The sequence below is a fragment of the Lycium barbarum genome, unplaced genomic scaffold (assembly GCF_019175385.1).
Source record: "Lycium barbarum isolate Lr01 unplaced genomic scaffold, ASM1917538v2 unchr_scaffold_11, whole genome shotgun sequence".
Lineage (NCBI taxonomy): Eukaryota > Viridiplantae > Streptophyta > Magnoliopsida > Solanales > Solanaceae > Lycium > Lycium barbarum.
Window position 1 is genome coordinate 58,590 of NW_026843418.1, and position 24,511 is coordinate 83,100.

General features: G+C 40.2%; 1 protein-coding gene across 1 annotated transcript; it reads left to right on the plus strand.

Moving 5' to 3' along the window:
* Positions 1 to 23,057: 23,057 nt before the first annotated feature.
* On the plus strand, positions 23,058 to 23,822 carry LOC132625617 (uncharacterized). Its single transcript, XM_060340237.1, has one exon. The coding sequence runs from the start codon at positions 23,058 to 23,060 to the stop codon at positions 23,820 to 23,822; it is 765 nt and encodes a 254-aa protein (XP_060196220.1).
* Positions 23,823 to 24,511: the final 689 nt, after the last annotated feature.

The following is a 24,511-nucleotide window of genomic DNA, read 5'->3' on the forward strand; positions in this document are numbered from 1 at the left end:
AGCTAAATTAGGACAGTAGTTAAACATTACTTTCAAAAGTAATCAGTCATGAATGAGTTTGAAAATCAGAGTTGCATTTAAACGAAAATTAATTCTAGCTAGCAAAATGTCATTTTAAAGATTGCTTCCCATACTGCTTAGAAAAGAAAATCTCGAGTACATATTTACGTGAAAATAATTAGGACTACAAGTATTCACTAGAACACTAGTTTTAAAGCCTTTAAAGAAAAAGGGTACCATATTATACGTGATGTAGATTACTAATAGCTAAACATAATTTCATTACTAATCTAGTGGCCAAACTTTAGATTAATACGAAATGGTGTTAGTGATGAATTGATTAAAAACCAAATGACTCACAAATATTATTATTTTTGAAAAAAAAACTCACATTTACAAATGCTTAAGACGTCTTTATACTCCCCTTTTTTTATTTTTTAAAAGGAAACCATGTATCAAGTTATGATTGAAATTTTGATCTTTTTAAACAATGTGAAAAGGACTAACTAAATTATTGGTTGAAAGTTAGGCCAAACAAAATCACTTTCTGGACATTGAGATCGTCTTTAAACTTGAGACCAAGAATTCCATGCTAGTTTAAATTATGAATGCAAAATGTGACTTAAATCACCTATGAGAAAATCTTCCGAACTTGTCTAAAGAGCTAAACGAATACATGTAGAATAGGTGATACTAACTAATTAATTCCTTATAACCTCTAAATGATTAAGCTCTTGAATTATATCTTAACTGTAACAATAATTCTAGGTGAACAGACTGTGAATAAGCTACCCACTACACACTCAAAGGTCCCATAACAGACAAGGCAAATAAAGCAATTAAAAGAGATCGAAACAAAGTTGCAGGAAGGCCTTTGTATAGGCTGTCCCAAAATAAGAGCCTTGGATATCTAAGATGTGATCCATTAGAGACACGAATTTGAACACAAGAGGAAATGCAGTGGTTGTGTCCCGATATAGCGGCCTCGTCAAGTCTCTCGTGAGACTCTTCATTGCTCCGATAATTCATGCCAGATAGAAAAAGGAGAAAATAATGAGTTAGAAGATATTCTATTACCCCTCAATAGTAGCGAGATGTCAAAAATATAACAGCAAATCCGTAAGCATTCATGATACAATTTTACAAATCCTCTAATAGAGTGCATAAATATTTTCTTCACTTGAAGTATAAATATTCTCCTTAGAACTACTATGTATTTCAAAGATTCCATTACTTAAAATAAAAATAAAAATCATAACCAGGATCTTCCATGAGAATAAAGTAAACAAAAACACATGATAGAATTATATTATTGGCTAACAGTAAAGATTTAACACCCTATTATGGCAAGCTCTAAACAATGCATCACCCCCCCCGCCCCCCCCCCCCCCCCCCCCACCTTTTTTTTTCACTAATAATAACATAGACATTTTAAGCCACAAGTACACAACATATATATAAGGGATAACAACCATTAGTGCAATATTAAAGTAGCTTGCAGGGAATTAGAAAAATATAAGAATTTAAGATAGAACTTGTAATACGAGTAGAAATCAAAATGGGATTCAATTTCATTTCTTGCCACGAAGATCACAGATATAGCTTTTTCATCATCTTGTTGTTATTTTCTTCATTTTCACCAATTAACTTAGAAATGCCCCATGCAGCAAAAGCCACACCAACTGCAACAACATCTAATGTTGTTACTATTTCACTTGTTTTCTCATTTTCTTCTTTTTCTAACACTTGCTTGTTCTTTGACGACCAAGAATCGTCGCCTTCTTTGCTCATTTTGTGTTAACAATTTTTTTTCTGAGTAGGATTTTTTTTTTTGCCAAAAAGTATATGAAATCAGTCTTCAGGTACATTTATGATCTTATTTCTAGTTCTTCTTTATTTTACTTCACTTAAATTGTACACACATTCAAGCAGGTAGGAAAGTCGCATATTTTAACATATTCAACGACGAAACAAATCCCAAATTATACTCATCTCGAACAAAGAACAAATAAACAAGAATAGCAGGAAACGAATATATCTAACGTGAGCTTCCGTAAAAGAAAATAACAGCCCATACTTTGAGTTAATCTTCTTAGATTAAAATCATTTTGAAGAGATAAAAGGTACCTAAAGTTGTAAATGATTCATGCCTTGCAACTTCACACACCAGAATCAAAGTTAAGCTAAAATACTTAGAAAATGACATCAACTAAGCCATGTTGCACTTTGAACAAAGCAGAAAGCAGAGCCACAAATATTAAGCACAGAGAACAGCAACATAACAAAAAAAATAGAAAGACTAAGCGAATTACTAAACATAAAAGCCACATCTCTAGTAGTGAAAAAATAATAATTTCAATCGCATAAACAGAGACGAAAAGGATCAGATTTTACCTGCTTTAGGTGCAGTAAACTAAGGCTTTTAAGTCTTCAGATCTACTCCTCTTTGAACGAGATGGAAACGGACAGACCAAAACTAAACTAAAGAGAAACTAGGATTTCAACTTTTGAGTAAAAAAAAAAAAAATAAGATTGACCAAGGTTAAAGAAGTGACTTTCAGATGCGACTAAAAACTTAGGGTAAAGAGGAGGCGGCTCTCCAAGAAAACTTGTTCAAATGAACTCCAAATGCTAGTATATATAGGACGAAAATAGGGTTTTAGATTTTTGAGCGGGATTTTGAAACGTTAAGGTTGGGAAATTCAAACAAAAATTTTGACCTCTTCTGCTAAGGCCAGCGACGATTACAGAAATATTCACCAAAAAGGTGGAGCAAACTTTGGCAATTTTGATTTTATCTATCAAACTAGCATGAGAAGTTTGAAAAAGTCAAGGCTGTTGGAATAGTCCAAAACTCTTGACAGTGGGTTAAATAAGAATGGAATGGAATTCAGAGAGTGAATTGGAGCTTTAGGAACCTTACTCGTAATGGTGGGAGAGCGATGAAGATATTGCACCGAAATGAAGTAGTAATTCTGACTTTGAAAATATTGAGGGAAGGTCTTTATCAAAAATGGAGGAAGGTTGCTGAACGACGTCTTTTGTGGAGACAAATACGCTTAGTTATAGTCTTAATTCAAGAGAAAGAATTAAATGGGCTAATTTGGTTGATGGGCTGGTCATTTGAGTTGGGCTAGCCGAATTTGAATGGAGGCAGATGGGCCGTTTTTTTAAGGGTTGAAATTTGAATAGGTAAAGCTTATTGGCCTTTGCTGCATTCTTCCTTTAATTTCTAGGCCTCTAAATTTAAAAATAAAAAGATGCTCTCTAGTACACTATACATTAACGCGTGCTAAAATATTACTTAATATAAAAATATATTACTAATACTCAAATAAAAATAAAATTATATGATATCGTAATGATTGCGCGATAACATTTATAAAGTTTAGAAGTAAGTAAATGCTATCGTCTAATTGTATAAAATAAATGCGATGCATAAGATGTTAAAAGTAATCATGACAATTATAATTAAGTGATGGCAAAATAATAATAATAAAAAATAATAACGGTAATAATAATGATAATAGGCAGTGACTATAGTTGGATAATGAAAAATGACGATATTAATAGAAAGCAAATAATTGTAATAAAATATAAATAAATATTTTGGAAGAAAGGCGGGACAAAATTTGGTGTCAACAACTTGTCCCTCTTTGGCCGGTAATGATGAAAGAATTTTCGGGCAAAGAAGTTGACTTAGTAGCCTATTTTGTCCTGACTAAAAGAATTTGGGAGACTATAAGGATAAAGAAAATTTAAGAGAATTGTGGCCGAACTCCAGTCTCCGAGTTGCCTATATATCCCGGGTTGCACGAGAATCAGGCCGTGTGTGGTTCTAGAAAAACTATGACACCTATGAATAACGAGTCACGATTGGTGCGAATATTTGAAAAATATTGTCCCAGTGTCGAATTATAATGACACTGGGTATTATGATCGAGGAATATATCAGACTTGAGAATTCTGAAATATGAATATGAGTGAACTCGATGATCGGGTTATGGATGTAAGCAGAATATTCGGGGGTAGAGACGGGCGTTCGAGGTAGACCCTTGACCTTTGTCGGGAAGTCTAATTATCCTTCCCAACAAATTGCCCCAGTTCACTGCCGAAGAAATAGTTCCACGTTGCACTAAAGCTCATGCGAAACTTGAGCTAGATAAAAAGTTAATACATAAATATTGAAGGCAAAGCGATGTAAAATAAACGCGTGAAAATGACACATCTCAAGTTTTAACTTACGAGAATGCAGCCATGTGAGATGCAATGATTTAATAAAATGATAGCCTTAGCTAAGACTAATCCAAATGAGGTTTTAGGCATATGATTCATGAGAATGATGCCCTTGGGTGATGATTAATGAAAATGAGGCCTCAAACCGGATATGAAGATGAGGCTATTTAAGCCAAATGATTTATGAAAATTAGGCTTTCTAAGCCGGCATAATGAGGTTTTTCTTTAAAACCCAATGATTAATGTAACATTCCAGTATTGTTCCAAGTGTCTCGAATTACTTCCTTATTCATAGTTTATTTAATTTTAGCGGTCTTATACCAAAGCAGATAATTATGAAATATATTCATATAATATATATGTAGATATATTTAGTTGTATATATAATTTATAGGATATATTTTATGAAAAGACAGTTAAGTGAATAAGTGGGTTAGGCCATTACTTTGGTTGCTGGCCACGTTAATAATAGAGAAGACAAGAAAAGTTTAGATGTGAGTTAATAATTCCCCAATGGTTAGAGGGACCCACGATTATGATTAGTGGTAGATTGATTGATGGTGGGATTTTAAATAAGACAAGATAGGGTTTAAGTGGGAAAAAAAGTGGGGCAAGCCCACTCCCTTTTTCTTCTGTCACGTCTTAGACTGTTACTAGGTATTAATATAATATTCTGATATTGAGGGGAATAACATGAAACATCAGACGAGAGGTTTTGCTGTGAAAGTGAGGAAGATTAGAATTTCCAACCGTCAAGTTCAGGTACTGCACTTAGTTCCTTCTATATCCATGTTTCATGAATTGAATTAGGATCTGTAGCACAATTTGTTCTTTATGAGATAATGACGAGAATTCATCTTTGGGGACGTAATGATTATGGGTGTCATGATTGTGTTCATTAGGCTTTGGGAGTAGAAATATTATTTAATAATAAACAATACCTTTTTAGATCTTATTTCAACATTGTACAGAGGAATTTGCACCAAATTTTTCAACCCACAAAGCATATGCTTCTGTTAACTTTTTTTTTTCTTTCCTTGATCGGATAAAGAATTGCCATTTAGTTCTACTCTCTTCTAGTTTTAATGATAAGAGAAGATTTATAAATTATAACATTAACAGCATAGTGGAAACGTTTTTCAACCAATTGAGTTGTGGAACATAATGGTGATTAAAGGGATTAGTCTACTAATAGCGTGATAGTTATTGGACTTTGACCCAGGGTTATCTAAAATTATGGAATCAGTTCCCTAGACTAATTTGAACCCATTATTTATGTTATTAAATAGATTGAGGCTATTGGAGATCGTTTGAAGAGAATTTGGCGTTTCAAGAGAGGTTTGCATTCCGGTTATAAGGCAAGTGAGGCTTAAACTCTTAGTTTACTTGCTTTTCATAAAAAGCATATGGTTTGTGTTGTATGTATGCATTTAAACCATTTAGTTCTTGTGAGTGGGCAAGCATGATCTAAATTGGATAATTTCTAAGTTTCTAAAGTAATGACCGTATGAGTCCTTTAGCGTAATTTCGCTTAAATAGATACTATTTATATAAATGTAAAGTTTAGAAGTGGTATTGATTAGATGTATGTTCCACTTATCATATCTTCATAGGGGCATACTTCCACAGGTCCCATTGATGTTCGGTGAGAGATAGATGCTAGAATTTTAAGTAACCCGGGTAAGATGGGGGTAAATAATGCCCTCTCCGGAAGACGGGGTAAGACATAGACAAATACGTACTATGTCCCGTGAGCATACATTCAGATTCAGTGTATTTCATGTATTGCTCGTCCGGGTAAGATGGGGGTAAATAATGCCCTCTCCGGAAAACGGGGTAAGACATAGATAAATACGTACTATGTCCTGTGAGCATAGATTCAGATTTAGAGTATTTCATGTTTTGCTTGGTTGTGCTCCATGATTTTAGGTTAGCTTCAGTGTTTGTATATATTTAATATACTTGTACTGTGTAATTGCTTTTATGCATTATCAGGGATTTCAAAGACTTGCCCCAAGGGTAAGCTGAGAGTGTCGATGATCTTGCTGGGTCTTTTAGACTCACACTTGTCGATGTTGTATGTGTGCAGGTGTGGTTAACGGTGACCAGGTAGCCGATACTTGATTCATTCCAGCTTTGTTCAGTCCAGTTCAGTAGAGGTGAGCCACCAGTAGATCATGGCGGCCTCTTCTTCTTTAGTTGACTTAGTAGTATTTCGAGCTTTGTCGCGTACTTTTCTATTCAGACTAGTAGTTCCATGACTTAGACATTTTATGGGGTTTATGGGCAAGACTCAGTATTTGTATATCGCTTCCGCACTTTTCGTTATATTATGAGACTTTGCGTATTATTCATTTTATTCGTTAATTTTCGCATGATTTGCTTAGAGGGTTCGCCTTATGGGTAGAAGCTCGTCAGGTGCCCGGTCACGGCCTGAGTGTCAGATTTGGGGTGTGACAATTAATGAAAACGAGATTTTTCAAACCAACATGATTCATGGTGTAAAGCATTTATGCAGTGCATTTTAAAGCATTTGTGCGGTGCATGTGCGTTTGAAAGCATTTACGCGAAACGGTTGAAAGCATTTGTGCAGTGCGTGTGCAGTGTTTCTTAAACCGGGCATGCAAGGCATTTGAAAGTAGTTATGCAATGCATGTGCAGTGCATTTGAAAGCAGTATTGCAATACATGTGCGGTGCATTTGAAAGCATTTATGCAGAGCATTTGAAAGTAGTGGTGCAATGCATGTGCAGTGCATTTGGAAGCATTTATGCAGAGCATTTGAAAGCGATAGTGCAATGCATGTGCAGTGCATTTGAAAGCATTTATGCAGAGCATTTGAAAGCAGTAGTGTGATTCATGTGCAGCGCGTTTGAAAGCATTTATGCAGAGCATTTGAAAGCAGTAGTGCGATGCATGTGCAGTGCATTTGAAAGCATTTATGCGGAGCATTTGAAAGCAGTAGAAAATATTTGTGCATCGATACATTTGAAAATCTTTGTAAGACTTAAGAATTAATTTATCGTAAATTGACACTTGAGAGGCATAATTTCTCTTAAATGTTACAAGAAAACTCAAACCGTTCAATGCATAGTCCTTGCAAGGCTGTAAACATTACAGATTTTCAGTTTCCGCAATTTTAAAAACCTGCACTCAAAGAAAATTTGTAAGTTTCGGGGGTGGTTGATTCGCATTGACTTTGAAGATCCAGTTCTTGATGCTTCGTGCTTCCCGCTTTGTCTGGACTTGTAACCTCCGCCTATTTCTAAGTCTTGGCCAATTAATAAAACTATTTGATTAAAAATCATATTATTTCAAAACGAAATATGCATAAATTTATGGTAAATATGTATATAGTGATAAATAATTTCTGCCGAACTTTGAACCGTGACACGCTGTGAAACAAAGCGAACGTCCTTTCTCCAAAGTCTTTCCTTTGTCTGATGACTCTGTTGACCATATACTCTTTCATGTCTCTCGATATCGTTTTGCAATGATGCCCTTAAAAAATGTTCCAGTTTCTGGCATAGGAGGATATTGAACTTTCATCATGACGAGACCGAGCCTTATATAGGCTTCCTACGTATCCCACCAAGGGAATTAGGTCAAGCGTAGTTCAAAACATACAAGGCAATATAAAATTGAAATTTTCTAATAATGTGAACGAAGCCGATGTAGGCCGCCTACGTATCCCACCACGGGAATCAGGTCAGGCGTAGTTCATGTTACAAGCAAATGGAAATTTTAGAAATTTCTATCTTAAAGAGATCAAACCTGATATAGGTTTCTTACGTATCCCACCGAGGGAACGTAGTTTTCATTACATAGAAAGACATTACAAGATATTACATATAAAATAAACGAAAAGCTCCTAAAGGTAGTATCTCTTGATGGCATCTGCATTGATAGCTTTCGGCCACACTTCGCCATCCATTTCTGCTAGAATTAGTGCTCCTCCAGTCAGTACTCGGTGAACCATGTAAGGCCCTTGCCAGTTAAGTGTAAATTTTCCCTTAGCTTCATTTTGGTGTGGGAATATGCGCTTCAACACCAATTGCCCCGGTTTGAATTGTCTCGGTCTTACCTTCTTGTTGAAAGTTTTGGCCATTCTGTTCTGATAAAGTTGTACATGACAAACTGCATTCATCCTCTTTTCATCAATGAGCATCAATTGTTCATATCGATTTTGTATCCACTTGACATCACTCAACTCAGCTTCTTAGATAATTCTCAAGGATGGTATCTCTACCTCTGCTGGTAACATAGCCTCTGTTCCATAGACCAAAAGATAAGGCGTTACCCCGGTTGAAGTCCTAACAATGGTGCGATAGCCGAGAAGGGCTAATGGCAATTTTTTTTGCCAATGTCTGTAATTATCAATCATCTTCCGCAATATTCTCTTGATGTTTTTGTTGGTTGCTTCAACTGCTCCATTCATCTGAGGTCGATAAGGGGTGGAATTGCGGTGAGTAATCTTAAATGTTTCGCATATCTCACGCATCAGACCACTATTAAGATTAGCCCCATTATCTATTATAATTGACTCAGGGATTCCGAATCGACAAATGATATTATTGCGAACAAAGTCTATCACTACCTTCTTCGTCACTGACTTATACGAAGATGCTTCTACCCATTTTGTGAAGTAGTCGATGGCTAACAAAATGAACCTATGTCCATTGACGGGGCCGGCTCAATAGGACCAATGACATTCGTGCCCCAAGCTGCAAATGGCCAAGGAGAACTCGTCACATTTAACTCATTTTGTGGGACTCGAATCAAATCGCCATGAATCTGACATTGGTGACATTTTTGCACAAAACGAATGCAGTCTGTTTCCATAGTCATCTAGAAATAGCCAGCTCGTAGAATATTCTTAGCCAGAGTGAAGCCAGTCATATGAGGCCCGCATGTACCGCCATGTACTTCTTCAATCAGCTTGACCGCCACTTTGGCATCAACACACCTTAACAATCCTAAATCTGGAGTCCTCCTATAAAGGATTTCTCCATTTAGGAAAAAGTGGTTTTCTAATCTTCGAAGTGTTCTCTTCTGGACACTGGTTATGCCTTCTGGATAGTCTCTTGCCTTGAGATACTTCTTAATGTCGTAGTACCAAGGTTCTCCATCCGGCTTTTCATCTACATGGAAATAATAGACTTGTTGATCTTACACATTCACCTTGATAGGATCTACGTAATTCTTGTCCGGGTGCTGAATCATAGAGGACAAGGTTGCCAAAGCATCAGCGAACTCATTTTGAGCCCTTGGGACATGTTTGAATTCCACCTTGATAAATCTCTTACACAAATCCTTCACATAATGCAGGTACGGAAGTATCTTCATGTTCTTAGTGGTCCATTCGCCTTGTACTTGATGAACCAATAAGTCAGAATAGCCTATAACCAATAATTCTTGTATGTTCATATCAACGGCCATTCTGAGTTCAAGAATACAAGCCTCATACTCTGCCATATTGTTGGTGCACGAATACCTGGCCTTTGCTAAAATTGGATAATGCTGGCCTGACTCCGAAACTAAAACTGCTCCAACGCTGACTCTTTTGGAGTTTGCAGCTAAAGAACATTTTCCACCCTGGATATTCCTCTGAGATATCTTCTCCGACAAACAACACCTTTTCATCTGGGAAATAAGTCTTAAGAGGCATGTATTCTTCATCTACGGGATTTTCAGCAAAATGATCCGCTATTGCTTGCCCTTTGACAGCCTTTTGGGTAACATATACAATATCTAACTCACTTAGCAAAATTTTCCATTTAGCTAACTTCCCAGTAGGCATAGGCTTCTGAAAGATGTACTTGAGATGAGATAAGTAGTGTATGTAGACAGGTAATGTCTCAACTTTTGTGCAACCCAAGTCAAGGCACAACAGGTGCGTTCCAACAAAGTATATCGGGCCTCATAAGGCGTGAACTTCTTGCTCAAATAGTATATTGCTTGCTCCTTCTTTCCTGTTTCATCATGCTGTCCCAACAAGCATCCAAATGCATTCGCTGACACAGACAAATACAACAACAAAGGTCTTCTGGATTCTGGAGGCACCAAAACAGGCAGATTAGACAGATACCCTTTGATGCTATCAAAAGCTTGTTGGCAATCTTCCGTCCATTTGGTGGCAGCATCTTTCTTCAATAACTTGATTATTGGCTCATATATTACTATTGATTGTGCTATGAACCGACTGATGTAGTTGAGATGACCAAGGAAACTCATCACGTCCTTTCGACTCTTTGGGGCGGGCAAATCTTGAATAGCCTTTATGTTTGAAGGATCCAATTCTATGCCCCTCCTAATCACAATAAAACCTAACAGCTTCCCTACAGGAACACCGAATGCACACTTTACGGGATTTAATTTCAAATTGTATCGCATCAACCTGTCAAAGAACTTATTCAAATCCGTCAAGTGATCTGAACTCTTTCGTGACTTGATGATGATATCGTCTATATAGACTTCAATATCCTTATGGATCATGTCATGAAAAATGGTGGTCATGGCTCTTATATAGATGGCACCTGCGTTCTTGAGTCCAAAAGGCATCACTCGATAATAATATACTCCCCAAGGTGTGATGAATGTCGTTTTCTCAGCATCTTCTTCATCCATCAGAATTTGGTAGTAGCCTGCGAAGCAATCAACGAATGACTGTAGCTCATGCTTCGTACAATTATCAATAAGTATGTGAATATTTGAGAGGGGGAAATCATCTTTCGGGCTAACCTTATTGAGATCCCGATAATCCACGCATACTCTGACTTTGCCATCCTTCTTTTGTACAGGCACAGTATTGGCTAGCCAAGTGGGATACCTTGTAGCTCGAATGACCTTTGCATTAAATTGCTTGGAGACTTCTTTCTTGACTTTTAAACTCAAATTCGGTTTAATATTTCTTTTCTTTTGTTTCACTAGAGGACAAGATGGATCAATAAGCAACTTGTGTGAAACAATGTCCGTGCTTAGACCCAACATATCATCATAAGACCAAGCGAACACGTCTATATATTTTCTCAAAAGGTTGATCAATTCTTCCCTTTGTGACAGAGTTAAATGGACGCTAATTCTTGTTTCCCTCACTGTTTCTGAATCTCCTAAGTTTATGGTCTCTGTTTCATCCAAATTTGATTTTGGCTTATTCTCAAAATGTTCAAAATCTTTAGTTAACTCTTCAGGTTGCATGTCCTCTTCATATTCTTCAGAATCTTGTTCGGCATTTAGGATTGGTTCGCTTGTTTCATTACGTGTCACATTCACAGTATCAGCAGATATACTAGTTTGATTGCTGAAAAAGAAAAGAGAAATTAATTAAATGAAGACGAAATTAAAAATAGAAAAACATAGTTTGGATTTGGCATTTAAGCTTTCAAAAGATGGAGGCAAAACATAACAAAAGCATAAACACAATTCAAGCCTCAATTTGAATTGCATTATTTCATTAAATACTAATACAAATCATCTACCAAGACTCCCAGAGAACCGGGGGCTGGGGTACAAGTCCAATTGTTTAAAGCATCTCCAGGCTCAGCATCCCAGATTGTAAGAGAGTCAGGGCAATCATCCAGAATCACATTGCATTCAACTTCTTCCTCGGTAATGAATAGATTCTTTAGACCTTCCACGAGGTTGTCTTCAGCGGCTTCCTCTGATACTTGGGTGACAAACGCCTTGAAAAATGACTGATTCAGGAGAGGGATAGGCTTTGACAAAGGAATATCACCTTTCCTTTTGAGACTAGCCAATGAGATTTCTTCAAGAGTGGGCTCATATCCAAGACCAAAAGTATCCTTCTGACCAGGCAATTGGATTGGTTCTACTATTCCATCCTAGTTCACTCCGATACCTCGACCAGGCTTAAAACCATTCTTCAACATTTCCTAGGCCACCATCATAAGCACACGTGGCAATTTTGCCCTTTCAACTTGAGTAGTACACATAATTTCCTTAATATGGAAAATAGATCCATCTAGCCTTTCTACACTTTCAATAACAGGAATTGAGTTTTCGGGATAGATCGAATTGTTGCCTTCTCTATGGATCATAATTTTCTGATGATTCCAGACAAATTTCAAATTTTGGTGTAGGGTAGAAGGGACTGCTCCAGCCATGTGGATCCATGGCCTTCCTATCAACAAGTTATAACTAGCAGATATACACCATAAACTCCATGGGTCCAATTTCTAGTGCTAAATCCATTTCCCCTATGACACCCCTCTGAGCTCTATCAAAACCTTTAACTCTCACGTGACTGTCGCGATGTTTTCCGATATCAATTCCTAAAGCTCGAAGAGTAGTGAAAGGACATATGTTAACGGCTGAACCCCCATCAATCAACACTTTAGAAATGAATTTATCCCTGCATTTGACTGTAATGTTCAATGCCTTGTTGTGCCCCAAACCTTCAGGCGGCAATTCATCATCATGAAAAGAGACTTTGTAGGCTTCTAGAACTTCTCCAACCATGGCTGAAAATTTCTCGCTGGAGGTATCGGCTGGAACATAAGCTTTATTTAGTACCTTCACTAAATCACTCCTATGAATTTCAGAATTCATCAACAATGACCATAAAGAAATTTGGGCTGGTGTTTTCTTTAGTTGTTCTACAACAGAATATTCCTTAGTCGGCATTTTCCTCTAAAATTCTTCTACTTCAGTGTCTGTCACAGCCTTCTTTTGGTTGTTTTCCTTACTCGATGCTCCTTATGCTACCTCTTCGGGGCCATAACATCACCCAGATCTTGTCATTCCAGCAGCAATAGTTTTTACAACCACTTTTCCTTTTCCTTTGTTCCTTTCATCAGATGAGTAATTTCAAGGAATTGCTTTGGTGTTGAAAGAAGGTGCCTGAGAAACTAAGGCTGTGATCCTAGGCCTCGGAGTGAGCACTTCCACTTCAATTGGTGCTCTCATTTGGACAGTGATTATGGGAGAAATAATGGCTGATGATTCAATCTTTTCTTCTTTTTTGACCGGTACAATTGTCCCTTCCAAGTTACAGTCCTCATCAATGGTGATCATGTTCACATTTGCATCATCATGATTTGGTAGAGGGTTGTTGTTTGTATTTGGGGGAGCTCCTTTGAGCTGGATGACTCCTTCTTTGATCAACGCCTCGATTTTGTCTTTGAGAGTAAGACAATTTTCAGTATCATGTCCGGCAACTCCTGAGTGATACGCACAATGCTTAGTCCCATCATACCATCCTGGAAGGGGGTTAGAAACTCTTCCTTGAATCGGTTACAGTATCCCTGCGGTTCTCAATCTTTCATATAATTGGGCTAAGGGTTCGGCTAATGGTGTATAAGTTTTGGTTGGCTTTCTTTCAAAGTTTGGGCGGGGTCTGGGTGCATTTTGTGGTTGGTTTTGGGTTTGAGGCGGGTAGGTTGGTTGGTATTATGATGGGCTTTGATGGGTAGGTGCTCGAGGTGGGAAATATGTTGGCTGGGTGTGGTAAATAGGATAAGGAGCGGGTGAAGGTTGGTAATAAGGCTGAGGGATTTGGGCGTATTGGCTGTAATATAAAGGCTGGGATGAAGGGTATTAGTAGGTTAACATCTGGTTTGGTCTACGTTCCTGGATGGTCATGACCGCGGATACTCCGTCCTTTTTCTTCTTGACTGTTCCCCCAATTGAATGTGATTGAATTGCCTTACTTATCGCTTGCAAGGATGCCAAATTTGTGATTCTTCCCGTCTTGATACCTTTTTCTATGAAATCTCCCATCCTAATAACTTCAGAAAACTTTTCCCCGATGACACTTATCAACCTTTCATAGTATGTTACATCTTTTAGAGATTGTACAAAGAGCGTCGTCATCTCACTTTTCGCCATTGGTGGTTGGACCTTTGCGGCTTCTGCCCTCCACCGCATAGCATACTCCCTGAAAGTTTCTGTTGACTTTCTCTCTAACTTCATCAAATAGAATCTATTTGGGACGGTTTCAGTGTTAAACCTGAATCTATCCATGAATTCTTGCGCCATCTCCCCCCAGCTACGCCATTTCTGTGGATCTTGGCATATATACCAATCGAGTGCCTCTCCCGTCAAGCTCCTTATAAACAGCTTCATCCTAATAGCTTGATCTTTGCCTACTCCAACAAGCTTTTCGCAGTACGATCTCAAATGAGCCCGAGGGTTTCCTTTTCCATCAAACATATCAAATTTTGGCACCTTATATCCGGCAGACAACTCAATATCGGGATGAATACAAAGATCCTCGTATTCAAGTCCTTCACATCCCTTGTGGGTCTGGATGCTTTTAAACGCTTCCTTCAGACTACGAATCTCCTTTGCAACATTCTCATCCATTTTTGCCCTTGCTTCCCTTTCTATCTCCTCATAAGGATCAACCTCTGGATGCTGCATGGCTTGCAATGGGGTAGTGAAAGGTTGAGCTTCCGCTACATATACTGGTGGCACATACTGCGTGTTATGGTTAGCAGTGTGTGGCAACGGTATGTGTTGGGTTTCTTGGTAGCTTCGGTTAAGTGGAGTGGTCTGGTTGAGTGGGATAGTTTGGATAACAGAAGGCTGAGGAATATATGGAGTGGAGAAGGGTAACGAATCGGCTTGTTGAAAGTTAACTTGTTGTGGGTTGGCTTGTTGCAGGTTATTTTGTTGCGGGATGGCTTGTTGTGGGTTAGTTAGTTGTGCGATGGCTTGTTGTGGATTACATTGTTGTGAGATGGTTTGTTGTAGGTTAGTGTGTTGTGGGATGGGGGGCGAATTAGTATTACTTGGATTGATTGTGTGAAGTGCAGGGTTTGAGGGAAAGGGTTGAGGGGCAGGCGAGTCAACAGGCGAAAAGGATGGTGGGATTGTCGCACTTGTTCTCTGTTCATGGGGAGGAGTGTAATGGACAGGTTGGTGAGATTTTGAAGTCGCTTAATTTCACTTTGCATGTTAGCCATTTGTTGCATCAATTGGGCAATGAGTTCATCAGCATTCCTTCCCTCCGAAGCCTCAGGTTCGTCTCTCGGAACGGTGATAAGTCTCAAGCCAGTCTGTTCAGATGCACATGAATCATTCATGTCGTTGGATGCTTGTGCCTTTGATCTTGTGAAGTATGGGTGATCCGCCAGTTCGCAGTCAACACGAATCAACCTTTGGGGAAATAGTCAAAATAAAAGAAAACCTTCAAAAATGACGAAAACTACGTTAGTATATTGTGCATGATTGCTACTTTAATAAAACAATATTAACATTTGACAAATAATGTTGAAAGAAACATATATTATATAGCAACAAATCACATAATAAAAGAGAAATCTAGCAATCATAGCGCAACCTATTATGCAGGGGACCTCTTTTGTGCCAGAGGTAGGCCTAACGCCAAATATTGGAGATTATGATAGAGTAATCCAAGCCATTAAATTGAGACACTTGAGTTTGGAAATAAAAGGTCAAGTTTCATTGAAATAACAAAAGCTAGTATATTGATGAGACAATAAACTGAAATACATAAAATATGACATAATGTAAAAACAATCCTAAGACTTGGCCTAGATCTTTTGCACTTGATCACGCTGGCAGCGGAAATGAAGATGATGGCCCGTCATTGCTAGGCCCTGCTCCCACATTCCCCAAATACTACATTATATTCGCCATTTAAGCCCATATCTCAGGAGTGACAACCATGGTCCCCAAGCGAGAATGTCTTATCCAAATTGTCTTCCCAATATCCTCGAAGCCTGGTTTACCTGCTGGGCTAGGATCTATGTTACCATAGTCTTATTGAAGCCACGCATGATATTCCGGGATACCTCCTGCCGGTCCAACCCCAATACTTATTGGATTAGATTAATATTATCCCATTTATTAAGAATCTGGCCAGCTCTAGGAACTCTAAAGTCTGGCCCAAAGAGGATTTCAGAACCACTCATATTAGCTTGGAGAGGTATTACTTGATCTAGACCGAACTGTCAAAGTACGCGTACTGGAGCGTATGGCTGGAGGCCCTTCAACCCAATAAGCTCGATATAGTAAAGTCTTCTACCTCTTATGTAGGCCGTGGTACATGATAGCAATGGGTATTTCCATTGGATTTGATCACCAGTGCGGGAAATCAAGAACTCATACCAATCATTAGTGTCGACTGGAGATACAAACAGTTTCATTCTTTCATAAAAACTATCAATTTTATTTGATTCACTGAAACATATGTCTGCCATATTTGGACGTTGGTAAAAATGCTCCATTGCCCACATCTGGAAGAGAAGATTGCAATCCTCAAAAAAATTTGTTTCACCTCTTTTACACTTTCCTAGAGCCCGAAGTATTTATGCTAAAATCATGGGAACCAAGGTGAGTTGCGCACCGCAACTCCTTCAAAAAGTGCTCGAGCCACAGAACATATGCAAGTACTGATCTTCCCGTATTCACGTGGGAATACCAAAGTCCCAAGTAAGGCAACAACAAATATAATGGGACGTCTAACTTGCCAATGGGCGGGAGTGCATGAGAATTCCTTCTTGAACAGGTTGTGACCATCTTGACGACCGTACCTCTCATACAAATAATCCAAAGAGACCCAGTTATTCTCGAAGCATCGGAGTTTCTTAGCGTTCTTCAACCCCAAGTAGCGGAGAAATTTCTTCCCTGATTGACTGTGTGGGATAATCTGACCTCTCCCTTGTTATTTCAAATTAGTGAAATAATTGATTTCTTCCAATGTGGGTGTGAGTTTAAAGTCCTTAAATTTGAAGACAACTCGATTTGGATCCCAAAATTGAAGTAATGCTCTAATCACATGTTTGTCGGGAGTGATCTAAAACAGTGAAGTGAGGAACCTCAACCTCCTCGTAACAGCCAGTCTACTACCAAGGTCCAAATCTTCTCACCACATCCTCAGCTTGCTTGGGACGCCACTGACCATCTTAATCTTGGGGATTTGGGGGACGAAATCCATCTTACCAAAAAAAAAAAGAAATGACTCCTAAACTCGACATGTCATGGTTAGGCTTGGATCCTTCTATCATTATCACGTTACACATAATATGCTTGTTGGTCGTTGTGTTATGAAACCCGTCGACAATTTGGTGGGCTTCCTAATTGTGGAGTCGATACCAAGGACCGACCCACCTAAGGTTTATGCATGCATGACTTAGATGGAATTGGTGGCATAGCTCTATCCTAAGTCTTCTAAGATTTGGCTTACTAGACACAAGGTTCCCGAGCGGACTACTCAAGTGAGAAGGCTACGCGGTCACCAGGAATTCGGACACCTCGCGCATATGCCAACTCTCCTAAATTTTGGGATTTTGAAAGAAATTTGCAGCTGCGCAAAACACACCTCGCGTGCACGTGTGATAGTGTGAATTTTCTGTAATTGGAGGAAATATGACCGGGATGACAGTTTTTTTAAAGAATGCAATAACATGTAATTACAAGAATTTACATAACAAAAATAGTTAAAGTAAATAACAAAAATTATCACACAAAAGAAATAGTTAAAGTAAATAACAAAAATTATCACATAAAAGAAATAGTTAAAGCAAATAAAGAGATAAATTGAAAAAATCACTTTTTTTTTTGTCATAAAACACATAAGAAGAACAACTAAAGCACAATAACTTAATTAACCTATGTTTGTTATGGTTAAGAACCTAAATGTCCCCAATGGAGTCGCCAAGCTATTATACCTCATGTTAAACGGGTCAAAGCGGAGTACAACATATTGGTAATTCCTAATTATTTAACTTAAGGAGTCGCCACCTAATTATTTTAACGGTGAATTAGGACACCTATTTTAACTAAGTAAATGCCCAAAATAAACTCCAATTTTAAAGGTCTTACTAACCTAATAAATTCTAGGTAAGGGCTCTAAATATCCTAATGGGAAGGTTTTAGGCATCTATTAGAATCCGTTAAATACGGTTACCGACCAAACTTAGGTTAATTAATTTAAAGCCGAATATACGAGAGTTATATAAAGTATATAAGACTATAATATATAAAATGAATAGTACCTCTTCAGTTAAATTAGTACAATAGTTAAACATTACTTTCAAAAGTAATCAGTCATGAATGAGTTTGAAAATCAGAGTTGCGCTAAACGAAAATTAAATCTAGCTAGCAAAATGTCATTTTAAAGATTGCTTCCCATACTGCTTAGAAAAGAAAACCTTGAGTACATATTTACATGAAAATCATTAGGACTACAAGTATTCACTAGAACACTAGTTTTAAAGCCTTTAAAGAAAAAGGGTACCATATTATACGTGATGTAGATTACTAATAGCTAAACATAATTTCATTACTAATCTAGTGGCCAAACTTTAGATTAATACAAAATGGTGTTAGTGATGAATTGATTAAAAACCAAATGACTCACAAATATTATTATTATTTTTAAAAAACTCACATTTACAAATGCTTAAGACGTCTTTATACTCCCCTTTTTTTATTTTTTAAAAGGAAACCATGTATCAAGTTGTGATTGAAATTTTGATCTTTTTAAACAATGCGAAAAGGACTAACTAAATTATTGGTTGAAAGTTAGGCCAAACAAAATCACTTTCTGGACATTGAGATCATCTTTAAACTTGAGACCAAGAATTCCATGCTAGTTAAAATTATGAATGCAAAATGTGACTTAAATCACCTATGAGAAAATCTTCCGAACTTGTCTAAAGAGCTAAACGAATACATGTAGAATAGGTGATACTAACTAATTAATTCCTTATTACCTCTAACTGATTAAGCTCTTGAATTATATCTTAACCGTAACAATAATTCTAGGTGAACAGACTGTGAATAAGCTACCCACTACACACTCAAAGGTCCCATAACAGATAGGGCAAATAAAGCAATTAAAAGAGATCGAAACAAAATAGCAGGAAGGCCTTTGTATAGGCTGTCCCAAAATAAGAGCCTTGGATATCTAAGATGTGATCCATTAGAGACACGAATTTGAACACGAGAGGAAATGCGGTGGTTGTGTCCTGATATAGCGGCCTCGTCGAGTCTTTTGTGAGACTCTTCATTGCTCCGGTAATTCATGCAAGATAGAAAAAGGAGAAAATAACGAGTTAGAAGATATTCTGTTACCCCTCAATAGTAGCGAGATGTCAAAAATATAACAGCAAATCCGTAAGCATTCATGATACAATTTTACAAATCCTCTAACGGAGTGCATAAATATTTTCTTCACTTGAAGTATAAATATTCTCCTTAGAACTACTATGTATTTCAAAGATTCCATTACTTAAAATAAGAAAAATCATAACCAGGATCTTCCATGAGAATAAAGTAAACAAAAACACATGATAGAATTATATTATTGGCTAACCGTAGCGATTTAACACCCTATTATGGCAAAGCTCTAAGCAATGCATCACCCCCCCCCCCCCCCCCCCCCACCTTTTTTTTTTTGATCGAAAGGATTATCACATATTTTTCACTAATAATAACATAGACATTTTAAGCCACAAGTACACAACATATATATAAGAAAAGGGATAACAACCATTAGTGCTATTTACCCCGGATTCGGGTAATCAATTTAATTTATAGGTGGGTATAGGATATGTGTTTTGTTCTTGATGTGTACTAGACAAGGAAAACAAAATATTTGAAGGTTAGTGATATATAGAGGTTAGTGAGAAACGTATGATACTTGATAGATGAAATGCACTAATCACAATGACAGGCGGCCTTGGCCGAATTAAATGATGGAAGAATTAGTATACAAGAGTTCCTCTATTACAAATGTTCTTGGAAAGTAAGAAGAGCCCAACCTCCTTAAGGGAGGTGGATATGCCCTATTTATAGCAGTGAGCCCATGGGCCTCATACAATATACATCTGATAAAATAACAATAAAAAGGACAGCCCCTGCACGGATTTGGTGGGATTGGACTGACGGCGCCGTCTGACACACGCATAGTTGGTGGCCGACCATGACGTGACACCACTGGTGCGCTTCAGCAACGGTCGTAACGGACCAACGGATACACGGGCAAACGGTGTCCGGATCAACGGTGATGAACCCTCGGGAAGAGTCCCCGAACCATCGGTGGGATAGAGACCGGACCAAAGGGCGCCTTTGCTCAGCTTCGATTAAAGCGCTTATCCGGGAAGGTGCGACGCCCACCATGCGAACTCCCGGCCCTTTTCTTCCTCCGATCCATAGTTTCTCCGGATATGACTCATATCCGGTTTTTACCGTAGACAGATAGCCCCCACACTTCCCGGGTCAACGATCCATCGGAGTAACGGGAAGTGGATGAATCATACAACCGACCTCCCGGATGGCCTACTCTTGTCTCCTTATTTTGGCGGGAATAGTTGCGTCATGCCTTTTCCTTCGACGGCCACGTGTCCTGCTCCGGATGGTCCGCTCCTGCCAACCGCCTTTTGCACGTCGTTTCGGGTCACTTCGCATTAATGATGGGGCACGTGGCGATCCCCGATTGGCCCTCCTCGATAACCGTTCCCCTCCTTATGCCTATATAAAGCCCCTCATCTCCTCATTTTTTCACTTTTACGATCTTCTCTTTTGTTTCTTCTCTCCTCTGCGTTCTACCTTAATCCTTTCTACAACAAATCTACTACCAAATCTTCGCTTATTTTTACGCGAAAGGGAGATTAATTCTGTCATCATTCTCGCCAACTGCCTTTTGCTCCAGTTGCTCTTCAAATCACCATTTCCTCCGTTTCCTTTGCATTATCTTCCGAAATTCCCTTCCCTTCATTTCTAAAATATGTTTGAAACCACTTCTCCTGAAATTCCCTCGATTTCATCCCCGAGGGCCGAGACTGTGTCTCCGACTAAACAAAGGAGCAACCCCGAGACCACGGCCTCAGATATTATACCGGCCAAATTTAACTTCAATAAAGACCTCAAGGCGGAAAAGCCCTCTGCCGTCTCAGACCGGGGTTACGACGTGAGGCGATATCCTTCTTCCATAACCGAGGATAAGCTTGACACAGTCCGGGCAGACTGCGGGTGGAACACACGCCCAGTGAGGGTTTTTGCACCCGGGCCGGACGAATCCATTACCGACCACCGGGAAGGGTTCTTGTACGTGTACTCTTATCCCTTTACCCTTAAACTCGACCCCCCGATTGATCCGGTCATACTGGATATATGCCGGACCTATGGTGTGACTTTGGCACAGATCGGCCCAATCGTTTGGAGGGTCGTTGCTTGCCTCCGGCTGCTGGCCAACAGAGCCGAGAAGGAATTCTCGCTGGGCCACCTAATACGTCTGTATTCTCCGAGAATATTCCGGGGCGGTGTCATAAAACTAACCAAGCGTAGCCGGAACCCGTTCTTCTCGAAGATGGATGAAGACCGGGACAGGGGATGGCTAGAAAGCTATGTCCGGGTAAAAACCGAGGACATAATCCCGGCCGCCCATCTACCTTTTCTGGAGAAGTGGAACGATAAGTGTAAGTTCGATCTTTGAGCAATCGTCCTTACTTGTTTAGCCGTTTTTAGTGTTGTTTCCTTATTGCCCTTTCCTTTTTTTTTTTGCAGCAAACAGATTTGTCCCCCCGGTCATTCGTGATCTGAGTGAATGGGTCACGACACTCCTCGGCCAGCTTCCCTATGAGGACCGAACATGGGCCCATTTGTCACGTGGTCGATGGATTGCTCAAAATCATGGTAACGTTTGACTTTTCCTCCGTTTTTATTGCATCTTTAGCCATTCGCGGTCGTCAGTTTTCTCAGCCCTGCCTATGCCTTTGTCGTTCAGGTTTGCCGAAGGGCTCGGTGGCATCCAGATCGGAGTCGGGGGTCGTTTCCCCTACTCCGGCGTCCGCGTTCGACACGGCGGGTTCTTCCCGTGTTCTTGCCGAAGTTGCCAAAAGGAAACGACCCTCCGAAAAGGGGGAGCCGCCCAAATGGAAGAAGGCAAAAGGTGTTTGCCCGGCCCCCGAGAGAAGGAGCGGAGCCCGACATCATAGTTCGGAGGGTCGACCCGGCTCCGTCAACGGCTTCAGTACCCGAGGAGACCGCCTCCGTTCCGCCTTTGCCTTCTGTCAACGAAGGTCTCTTGATTTCCGTTTTTCCTTCAGGTGCGGAAGAAATCCTTTCCCCGGCTCCTCTCCGGTCGGTTGACTTTGTCAACATTTCAGGCGAAACTTCTCCGGAAGATACTCCCCTGCAGAGGAGGAAAGGACCGGGGGAAACGGCTGTCACTGCAGCCGATCAAAGGATTGCCCCAGTCCCGGAGACCGAAGCCCCCATTCACGCACATCCGTCTCCCGACCATGAACCTGTTTCGACTGCGGAGCCCCCGGTCTTTGCCAGAAACATTGAGTCCACGCCATGTTCATCTACCCCGGCTCCGAAAGCTGAAGATTTTAAAGATATGTTTTCAACCACTCCTCCTGCTACCGGTGAAACTGCGGGTTTCGGACATCTGCCAATTCCTCGAGCCACGAGGCCGGCTAACTGACAGGCAGAATCTGGCTCTAGAGATAACCTGGTGACCATCTTCCCAGCCTCGAGCGTAGAACCAAGAAGGACTAGATCGGCCGTAATCACCGTCCCTGAGGATTGCGGCTTTCTATCGCGCCTGGTGGGAGTAGCAAGCTACTTACGGCCTCTTGTCTCCGACTCGGACAAGCGTAAAATGACCGGGGTCACCTGGCAGTGCCTTATGAACGAAGGCATGCACGCGGGCAACCGGGTAAGACCCTCAGCCACCCTTATACATCATCAGACTTTATGCTCACTTTGTTTGATTCTTCATGTTTGTTTTTCTTACAGAGTGTGATACTGGTCAATGAGGCCTTCTTCCGTGCCCAACACGAGATGGACGATCTTCGAGGCCAACTAGATGCCCAAGGCCGAGAAATGGAGAAATATAAGCATCTTCTCCGAGAAAGAGAGGAAGAGTTGGGTCGGGCGGCTGTTCTTGCCAACCTTCGTCCCGAGCTCGATGCGGCCAAGGACGAAAATCGTCGTTTGAAGAGCGAATTGGTCGCCATGACCGATTATAACCGAAGCCTCGAGACTGAGAAGATTGGCCTTAGCCGAGACAAAGCCCATTTTTCGTCGAGGCTGGACGAGCTGGAGACCACCGTATCCCAACTCCGGGGGGAACTGGATTTGGTGAAGGCCGATGCAGTGGGCCTAGCCGAGAGGAACCGGCTACTGGAATCTGACACCGCCCTGTATAAAGAACGTATGGGAGTTTTTGAAGGGAAAGCCGAGGAGCGGTCTCGGATATGTGAGGGCTTGAAAGCCGAGCTGGAGGAGGCGGTGAGCGCCAACGATGTTCTTAAGGCTGAGCTAGAAGCTGCTGTTCACATGAGGAATATTGCTGTGGCGAACCGAGCCGAGCTGGAGACTAAGTCAGCTAAAGCCGAGGCTGATTTAGAAGAAGCCTGGAAAGGCGTGGAGGCGGCCGAGGCTCATACTGCCATCGTCGCCGAGTACGAGAAGTGGAAGTCTCGACGGCTCACCCTCGAAGAAGCCGAGCACGGATTCTCCGATCTTCCGGCCCTGATAAAGCAGGCCAAAGGAATGGAGGAGGAGGCAAACCACGCCCTCGGGTCCGATTCAGACGATTCCGAGAGAACCGAGTCCGATCATTCTGTCTCCAGTCATCTAACATAGGATTTTTACTTGGCTTTTGCCTTTGCTGGCTTTTTGACCTTTGATGTGAAAGTGTTCTTTGTAAAAGTACCTTTTGTATATATGAAAGTTGCACTTTTCTTGTTTCTTTATTTGTGTGCTCGTTTTTATTTTGGTTTGAATTATCGGTCCGTTTTTCGGACAAGATGACCCGTAGTCATTGATTAATTCTGCCCGTAGGGCCTACTAAGATGTTTTGTGACGTCGGATCTTTCCGTGCCCGTGATAGGCGCCTCTTTAGGACCGGCATTTTTGTGACCGGTTCGTAATGACCTCGTTGACCTTGTCGAATTTCGACCACAGTGCCTGGTGTAGGGCGTATAAATTGAACAACGCCGAAATACGACCAATGCCATGGTCTTTGTATTGTAAATGTTCGTACATATGAGAATTTTTATTTCTTGTATCTTTGCCGTAGCAAACACTAAATGGGACACGATTCATTATGATCGTTTGGTCCTTACATCGAAGGCGATGACCGGTGGCCAGCCTTTATTTTTGCCGTGGCAAATGCTGAATGGGACACGATTCATTATGATCGTTAGGTCCTTACATCGAAGGCGATGACCGGTGGTCAGCCTTCGTTTTTGTCGTGGAAAATGCTGAGCTTCTTCGTTTCTCTTTATCGTGGCGTGCTTCGATGTGGGTGTTGTGCCCCCCCCCCCCCTAAC

Bases quoted from the DNA above. Each gene is read 5' to 3' on its own strand.
- LOC132625617 (XM_060340237.1), top strand. From the start codon at position 23,058: ATGGAGAAATATAAGCATCTTCTCCGAGAAAGAGAGGAAGAGTTGGGT.